We start from the raw sequence: 10,000 nt of genomic DNA, 5'->3' as shown, positions 1-10,000 counted from the left end.
ACCGTAAAGGACAGGACCATTAAGATGTCAGAAAACATCACCAGTCAACAAATTAACGACATAAATTCAGCTCCAGCATTCTCCATCGCCTGTGATGAGTCCAGTGATGTGAACGACATTGAACAACTAGCGCTGTTATGCAAATACGTGAACTCTGACGGGCCGCAGGAAGAAATTATTGAGTTGATACCGCTCAAAGGCCAAACATGGGGGGAGGACATTTGTGAGGCTGTGGTGAATTGTTTAAAAGCCAAAGGAATAAATACCACCAACATGGTGTCAGTGGCTACTGATGGGGCACCTAGTATGAGAGGAACACAGAAGGGGTTTATTACTTTACTTCAGAAGTCGCTGGGTCGAGAGCTGCTGACGTTTCACTGCATCCTGCACCAAGAAGCACTGTGCGCTCAAACATTTCCCCCCGAATGCAAAGAGGTGATGGACCTTGTCATTCAGATAGTCAACAAAATAATGGCAAAAGGGTTAAACCACCGACAGTTCTGTTCATTGTTAGATGAAGTCGACAGCGATCTCCTGCTGCATAACAAAGTCCGGTGGCTGTCCAGGGGAGAAGTGCTTAAACGGTTTGCGGCTTGTCTGGAACAAGTGAAAACTTTCCTGGAAAGTAAGGGCCTCACCTATCCAGAACTGGAACACCCAGATTGGCTGGAAAAGCTGCACTTCATGGTGGATATGACAGGTCACCTTAACATGCTGAACAGAAGTCTCCAGGGAAAAGGAAGCACTGCCCTTCAGCTGCTGGAGTATGTTTTGGCGTTCGAGCGCAAGATGACAGTGTTTGCCAGAGATGTGGAGAAAGGTACGTTCTCTCACTTCCCCTCCCTGAGAGAGTTCAAAACGTCACACAACATCAATTGTGAGTACTTGCAGCACACGATCATTGCAATGCAAACTGCATTTGGACAAAGATTCAGTGAGTTCAGAAAGGAAAAAAGCACATTATCCTTCCCCGTCACACCCCTGGACATCGACCCGTCCATGCTGAACATGTCAGCATTCACTTTCGTGAGTCAACCCGATCTTGAAATTGAACTGGCTGACATAGCTGACAAAGAGGTATGGGTGTCCAAGTTCAAAAGTCTGACAGCTGATCTCGAAGACGTCGCCCGTCGGAAGGCTATTCTCGCTCGAGAACAAAAATGGAGCGAAATAGAAAACCTTCCCAAACCCGACAAACTTGTGTTTGAGACATGGAATGCAATTCCCGAAACTTATCACAACATCAAGAAGTATGCCTTTGGAGTCCTGTCCATCTTTGGATCCACATACTTATGCGAGCAAATATTTTCTAACATGAACTATGTCAAATCAAAATATCGCTCACGCCTCACAGATGTCAGCCTGCAATCCTGCGTTAAGATGAAGGTCACGTCCTACAGCCCCGACATAGAAAAGCTCAGCAGTGATGTTCAGAAACAGAAATCACATTAAACAGGTGAGGACACTACAATTTAATAGGCTATTATTTTGCACCAAAAAATATATATTTTAGAAACTGAGCTGGTGTGTTATTTTGATTTTTGTTCAGATTTGATGGTTTATTGCTGTGGCCGAGGAAAAATCAAGAGGATGACAACAAACCTATGTTTACCTGTTTAGGTGTTCTTTATGTTTAGACTTATTATAGCCTACTCGTTCTATATGTTTGATTTATTTCAAAGTTATTTCTCCTCTTCATAAGAGTTTGAGGTTTTCCTGTTAGAACAGCAATCAAATGTTCTTCAACAGCTTTCTCTTTGTTGTTTTATAATTTCATGAATGCAACGAACTATGTTTTTTTTTACAGAGTGTCACAGGGAGGGGGTGAATTAAAAAGTTTGCGGCTCCAAATTTTTTTTTTTGCGGGAGATGGGCCAAAATGGCTCTTTTGATACAAAAGGTTGCCGACCCCTGCTCTAGACAGAAAGGCCCATGGCCCCTCCCCCTGCTCTATGGCTCGACCCCTGTCCTATGGCCCCGCCCCCTGTCCCATGGCCCCGCCCCCTGGCCGTCCAGGTAATGTAGGAACCTTCAGTTTGATCTTATTGACATCCAAACATCTCACTGTAGCCTACAGCACTGGCTGTCCAGACCTTCAACTACAACACAACCAGCTGCCTCTTAATCATTACTGCTGACATGAATATTAAACTATTATTTAAATAACTATTACAATGTTTTTATAATGATAAGCATATTGTTTAATTTCTGTATTCATGTATTCGATGACAGCATTTTAACTATCTTCAAATTGCCATCATTGGAAAAAGAATTATTAATAATAGAATAATGTAATTATTTTATTTCAGAATAATATATTGAAAGCAAAGATAATAATTATATTATTGTGTGTCTGCGTGTGTCTATGCGTTTGTGCGCGTGCGTGATGATTCTCCACGAGCGTTGAAAAGTTGATAACACGATATCTCTGAATGTTAATATAACATTTAGGATTAAAAGTAGATTTAAAGAAGACATCGGATTCCCTCCAAACTGAAGTTTAATGTTTGGTTCTGATAATTTAGGAACGACGTCATCAAACCAGTGCGTTGGTTTCGTTTTCACAGTTCGAACCAAAAATAAACGTTCTTATATTGGTTTAAATATTCACAGTAAAAGATGAATCATGTTGTGGAATAATTGAACTCATTAGAGAGGATAATCACATACTTTTCAAACGAATTACGGAATCCAAGCACCGTCTATTCAGGGACCATAAACGAACCTTTTGGAAAGATAGTTTTGAAAAGTAAAAACTTGAGTCAGTCTTACCTGAGGACACACCGTGACCAAAGACCAACAGCAGCAGCCCCACTAGCGCCTTCATATCGATGTATTCAGAAGAACAGCTCGACGAGATTATCCACAGCGACGTGACTCCGACTCCAGCAGCAGACGGACTGACCCGGAAACCTGCGAACAAGAGACGGATCACGAGGGAGAGGCCGGACTGGACCAATAGGAATTCAATACGGCTGCAACGTCATTGGTTTCCAGGTGAACGGCAAGTGAAACTAACTCAAACACATTTGTTTGTGTGCGTGCGTTCGGTGTTTTTCTTGGCTTGTGTGTGTGTGTGTGTGTGTGTGTGTGTGTGTGTGTGTGTGTGCCTGTTTGTGTGTGTGTGAGTATGTGTGTGTGTGTGCCTGTTTGCTTGTGTGTGTTTGTGTGTGTGTGTGTGTGTGTGTGTGTGTGTGTGTGTGTGTGTGTGTGTGTGTGTGTGTGTGTGTGTGTGTGTGATCCACAGCCCTGACCAGCGTTAGTGTGACTAGAGTTCATATTTCTTATGATCTTCCTCCACTAGCGTCCTGATATCAGGTGTCTTATGCTGACATGCAAAACACACACAGACACATGCAAATACACACACACACAAACACACATTTACAGACATGCACACACACATTCACACACATGCACACACACATTGACACACAAACACACACACACACACACACACACACAGACACACACACGACACCCAACACAAGATCACCTTCAAATCCTACGAAATTATTTTTATTTCCTGGTCCATTTAGCATCATGACTTATTTTATAGCTTGCTGACATGAATGTGTGTCAGGCTAACTAGTTTATCTCCTACCCGTCATTAATAAGTAACATTCCTTTGGTCTAGCAGTAGGCCTACAGTAAAACGTGTTTAAGTGCTAAAGGTTTAAGTGGACCACTTAAAGTATTTTGGCTTCTTCTACTTGAAGATTATTATTGGCGTTGTGTTTGTTTTCATGAGTGTACATTTTCCAACACCCACACACACACACACACACACACACACACACACACACACACAGACGCACACACACACACACACACACGCATACAAACACACACACACACACACGCATACACACACACACACACACGCATACACACACACACACACAGACGCACACACACACACACACACACACCACACACACACACACAAACACACACACACACCACACACACACAGACGCACACACACACACCAAAGCACTCATAAACACCCACACACACGCACAAGCACTCGTACACACACACATTGTCGAGGTGCCACACCCTTTCAGAGAGCGCCGTGCGCCTCCATTTTGTGTCTGCTGCTGCTGAAGGAGGAAATACCCTCGGTTCCTCTGAACAACACAGAGCAGCAGAACCCGCCGGCTGGCCAGAGCTCATAGCTTCAGATGCTACGACAGAGGTCAACTTTCAACACATCATGTTCAATCATTGATTCTGTGATCCAAGAAGTCTTTATGCAATATAGATGAAATATAACTTAAAAAAATTGTCTGAAAAAAAAAAATTGGTACTGATTTTACAGTTTAATTCTAGTATACTCTACGAGGGGAACACATTGTGTGGTACAGCTCAAACATGTGCTGAGTCAGTACTGGAACTAGTTTATAGGAAATCACATGACGTGGACATTTGAATCTGTGTGTATGTGTTTATGTGTTTCTGTGTATATGTGTGTGTGTGTGCGTGTGTGTGTGTGTGTGTGTGTGTGTTTGTATGTATATATGTATATATGTGTATGTATTTTTGTGTTTGTGTGTGTGTGTATGTGTGTGTTTGTGTGTGTGTGTGTGTGTGTGTGTGTGTGTGTGTGTGTGTGTGTCTGTTTGTGTGTGCCTTCGGGCCAAGGTACGCAAGGGGCCCTGGATTGGCCCAGACTATTTTAAATTTTTCTTAAAATAAAACATGACAGATAAAAAAAATATATAATAATATAATAATATAAAAATAGTAGTAAATAAGGGACAGGACTTCCGTTTCCGGTCAGGGATGCGAGGGTGGGGGCCTGTGTGTGTGTGTGTGTGTGTGTGTGTGTGTGTGTGTGTGTGTGTGTGTGTGTGTTTGTGTAGTCATGAGCGTGTAGTTTTGAGTGTGTGAGAGGGCATGTGGGGTACATACCTATATGGGTGAAAGTTGGCCGTAGTCATGAGTGTGTGTGTGTGTGTGTGCGTGTGTATAGTCATGATTGTGTAGTCATGAGTGTGTAGTCATGAGTGTGTGTGTGTGTGTGTGTGTGTGTAGTCATGAGGGTGTAGTCATGAGTGTGTAGTCAAGAGTGTGTAGTCATGAGTGTGTCTATGGGGGCAGGTGGCATCCTAAGGTGGGGTGCAGCGAGCGGTCATGTTGGGGCATGCCTGTACGGGTGGAAGTTGAAGTGTAGTCGTGTCTTAATGGAACGGCTCCATCAAGTCTGCGCCCCTCATTAGCTCCGGGGGGGTGCGCCCCTCTGTGTGTGTCATCCTAAAATGAGTTGTGGGTTTCAGACGTCTCATTTGCAATCATTTCGCGGGGTCCCCTCCCAGCGGGTGTTGCCTCTGTCAAGACGGCTGTGTCACTTGTTAGCATTTCGTGGGCCCCCCCTCCCGAACTGTCCAGAGGGTCTATCCTGAGAGGGCTCAATCCCAAGAGCGGTATCTTGTTTTAGGGCCGCGGTGCGGAACACCTGTCCCCCGCTGTGGGCCGTGGTTGTCAAGAAGGGTGTGGGAACAGGCTGTGGACTGAGCCTGGGAAGGCTAAAAGTGTTAAAAGGATGTATTCATCTGATATATTACTCTATGTATTATTCTGATACAGTATTACATTGATATGAAACACTGTAGGTATCCGAATAGTATCGCTTTCATCGACACTTTCATCGACACTTTCATTCCCATACGCTCCCTTTCATGCTTGCGTGGGAAAAGAGGTGCGCTATAGACGAGATGTGTATATTAAAGTGTGTGTATCCCCGTTGTAAATATAAATATATATATAGTGTATTTCAACATCTATGATTAAGGTGTTAATACATTAACACAATAGTTATTTAAACGTTTTTTTAAAAATAGACTTTTACACACACAACTATTCTATGAAACTATTATAGTGCTGCATGTTATGTATATGAAACACTGTGGATACGCCATATATAAACGTGTGTCAAATTATCTTGTAGCTACGGTGTGGTTTGTACGAGACGCGATAATTATTATCTGTGTGGTTATTATTACGTCATTAAATATTTCGGCCAATGATGTTTAGATGGTAAAATATCCATAATGTTTCCATAATGTGGGGGTCCCATCGTGTCTAGGGGCTAGTGACTGCCTGGTTTAGGGTTGCACTGAGCGGGTTTGGGGGGCAATAAAAACCCCAAGGGTTTGTACGGCCTCACAGCCGTGCAGCCATACCTTGATACCCCAACCAACAGCGAGAACACAGACAAGATGCTGATCAGCGGTAAGCATCTACTAAAACTGTATGGTTCAGATTCATCAGGCGTTGCGTAACCGGTTAATATTTGTTTGATGAGAAGTCTTTTATTAGGTATTCCAAGGGTCGCCGCAGGGAATCAGATCCAGCAGGCTGATCCATCACCATGTATGTATGTTTTTATTCCACAACGGCTATTAACGGTTAACACTATCAACCTATTATTAGTGTTATTATTGATATGTGTCTTTTTAAAAACGTGTACCTTTTTAAAAACTTTGTGTAAATAACTTTTTCTTTTTTTATCGGTGTAACAAATGAGGGGTTTGTAAAACATAATTGTAAACTATAAATAAAACCATGAGCCCCAGAAACCCGGAGAGGAGACGTAGAAGTAGTACTAGTAGTAGTAGTACTAGCAGTACTAGTAGTAGTACTCCTATGGACACATGTCTTGAGGAGGATGTTGAAGGGGTTTGATGAGAGTGTGTTGACGGAGCAATCGTCCGATGTTTGGTATGATGAGGATGGCGATGATGTGCTTGATGCTGCTATAGACGTAAGTGATACAGGCCATGATGAATTGTTACCTGGCACTGTTTAAAACACAATTGATGGACGTGTGCGCGGGACGTCAGAGAGACAAGACATAGTGGCTGAGATAGATGAGTTGTATGGTCCCTGGTGGGACGATGATGATGATGGTGACGTAGGCGGTGGTGGTGGTGGTGGTGGTGGTGGTGGTAGTGGTGGTGATAGGGGCGGTGTTGGTGGTGGTGGTGGTGATGGTGGTGGTGGTGGTGGTGGTGGCGGTGGTGGTGATGGCGGTGGGGGCGGTGGTGGTGGCGGTGGTGATATATAACAATATAACGCTTTTACACATGGCACTAAATTACGCTTTTTTTGTTTAAGTTAAGTGTCTGTTTGTATCGGCCTGTGTGTGTGTTTGTGTGTGTGTGTGTGTGTGTGTGTGTGTGCGTGCGTGCGTGCGTGTGTGTGTGTGTTTCTGTGTGCGTGTGTTTCTGTGTGTGTGTGTTTCTGTGTGTGCGGGTGCGTGTGCGTGTGTGTGTGTGTGTTTTGCCTGTCAGCATAAGACATCTGATATAAGAACGCTAGTGGTGGAAGACGAACTTGATTCACCCTGACGCTGGTCAGGGTTGTGGACCAGACACACACACATACACACTCATACTCACACTCAAGCTCACACACACACACAGACAAACAAACCCAATGATGAGGCATTCATGCTTCATCAACGCTTTTACACACGGCACTAAATTACACTTTTTTGGTTTGAGTTAAGTTATTTTGCGTGATCAGTAAGAGGGCCTCACACAAAGAGTAGCCTAGGGGACAATGACCACCTTAATCCGCCACTGTGTGTGTGTGTGTGTGTGTGTGTGTGTGTGTCTGTGTGTGTGTGTGTGTTTGTGTGTGTGTATGTGTCTGTTTGTATTGGGCTTTGTGTGTGTGTGCGTGTGCATGTGTGCGTGTGTGTTTGTGTGTGTGCGTGTGTGCGTGTGTTTTGCCTGTCAGCATAAGACATCTGATATAAGAACGCTAGTGGTGGAATATCGAAAGAAATATGAACTCGATTCACACTGACGCTGGTCAGGGTTGTGGTCCAGACACACACACACACACAGACACACACACACACACAAACAAACAAACCCAACACAAGATCCCATTAAAATCCTATGAAATTATTTCCTGGTCCAAATAGCATCATAACTCACATTATAGCTCGCTGCTATAAACGTGTGTCAGACTAACTAGTTTATACCTACCGATAATATATCATTCCTTTTGTCTAGCAGTAGGCCTACAGTAAAACGTCTTTAAGTGCTAAAGGTTTAAGTGGACCAGTTAAAGTATTTTGGCTTCTTCTGCTTGAGGATTATTACTGGCGTTGTGTTTGTTTTCATGAGTGTAAATTTACCAACACACACATACAAGCACACAGACACACACGCGCACACACGCACAACCACACACACACACACACACACACACACACACACACACACACAAGCAATCATAAACACCCACCCCCACAGACACACACACACACACACGCACACAAGCACACACGCACACACACACACACACATGCGCGCACACACACACACACACACACGAATACTCATACACACACATTGTCGAGGTGCCACACCCTTTCAGAGAGCGCAGTGCGCCTCCATTTTGTGTCTGCTGCTGCTGAAGGAGGAAATACCCTCGGTTCCTCTGAACAACACAGAACAGCAGAACCCGCCGGCTGGCCGGAGCTCATAGCTTCAGATGCTATCATGTTCAATCATTGATTCTGTGATCCAACTAGTCGAAATGGAACATAACTTAAAATAACTTCTCTTAAAAAAATTGTCTACTATATTTTTCGTACTGATTTTACAGTTTAATTCTAGAATACTCTGCGAGGTGAACGCATTGTGTGTTTACAGCTCAAACATGTGTAGGAGACCATCAGCGCCCCGTGGCCACACGGAGTACTGCAACTAGTTTATAGGAAATCACGTGACGCTGACACTTTGGTTTGAAACCGAAAGTAAAGCTGAGGGGAAGGAGCGTCCTCGACGTGCTGCCGTCACAGCAGAGCAGAGCTCAGCCGCCACACGGACAGGAACAGACATGGCCCACATCGGAACCCTTCGCACACTCGCTCTGATCGTGATGTCCTGCTGGATTCAAGGTAGGCTGATGTCTCCCGCGCGCTTTGGTCTTACTGCTCGTTCGAGTGTTCGGGATCACCCACACACACACATACACGCACGCACACACACAGACACAAACACACACATACAAACGCACACTCGCACATACACACACACACACACACACACACACACACACACACACACACACACACACACACACACACACACACACGATACTATCTTATCCAGTGTCACATCCAGTACTCACATCCAATCTCCCTGATCACTTCAGGAGAAGTCTTCTTAACTCAGACGGGACCGTAACGAACGAAGCGTTCCCAGAGTCGACCGGCAGCTGGTTGGGGTTCAGATCCGCTCCGTTCTGCTCGCTCTCTTTACCGTGCGTTCACACCCAAAGCGAATACTTTCGCCTGTTCGCGTATTCGCCGCGAGAAGACGAACTTTACTCGCGAGTGTAGGAGGAGGGGCCTCCTCTGGCGAACGCCGATGTCTCTGTCCGCCAATTCCTCCTCCACCGCGGCTGAGATGACCTGACCACTAGAGGCTCTACTGGTTGTGGAAGGACCAGAGACAGCGGAGCACCCGACGGTCGTTTAGGGTTAATGACATCATCCGTATGGGCACACAGCTTTTGGCCGTGATATTATGTTATATTATGTAGATGTCTATTATATAGTATGTGTTTGAATATTATATATTATATGATATTATATATTTTAGCATATATTGCGTGATTCTTCAATCATATTATATGATATATTGTGTAGGTATTATAGAGCTCTTCGCGTTGACTGTGTATGGGTTGGCGCCGCCCCTTCTTTGGGAGCGCGAGGGCTGTAACTTGGTACAGCGGCAGTGTTGATCTGCTCTCACCACCGCCTCGTGTGACCGACGTCTCCCGGGTCTCTGTGGGTCTCAGCGGGCTCTGGAGGCGGCTGTCCCCCGCTGGAGTGCTGGTTCGTCCGGGAGAAACCGGGGGAGGGTTTGAAGCATGAGCGGACTCTGCTACACGTCAGGACGTCCCCCAACAGCTGGTCTGAAGAGACGCTAGCGGAGCCCTCCTCCTCCTCCTCCTCCTCCTCCTCCTCCTC

The 10,000-nt window shown here is 44.9% G+C and overlaps 1 protein-coding gene across 2 annotated transcripts in view; it reads right to left on the bottom strand.

Moving 5' to 3' along the window:
* Positions 1-9,316, bottom strand: part of LOC307091613 (class I histocompatibility antigen, F10 alpha chain-like) — a 15,678-nt gene extending 6,362 nt beyond the window's left edge. Inside the window, exons 1-2 of one of the 2 annotated variants that reach the window (XM_079759251.1) lie at positions 9,157-9,316; positions 2,773-2,913 (exon numbers count right to left, since the gene is read on the bottom strand). In XM_079759251.1, the coding sequence (XP_079615377.1) occupies positions 2,773-2,827 (55 nt within the window). In that variant the 5' untranslated portion in view covers positions 2,828-2,913; positions 9,157-9,316. The remainder of the gene's footprint in view (positions 1-2,772; positions 2,914-9,156) is intronic. The other variant, XM_079759252.1, reaches the window with a different exon arrangement.
* Between the last annotated feature and the right edge of the window lie 684 nt (positions 9,317-10,000).

The sequence above is a fragment of the Pollachius pollachius genome (genome assembly GCF_949987615.1).
Source record: "Pollachius pollachius genome assembly, contig: scaffold_95, whole genome shotgun sequence".
Taxonomy (NCBI): Eukaryota; Metazoa; Chordata; class Actinopteri; order Gadiformes; family Gadidae; genus Pollachius; species Pollachius pollachius.
The sequence above is the reverse complement of the archived record's forward strand: the minus strand, read 5'-3'. Positions and strand labels throughout refer to the sequence as shown.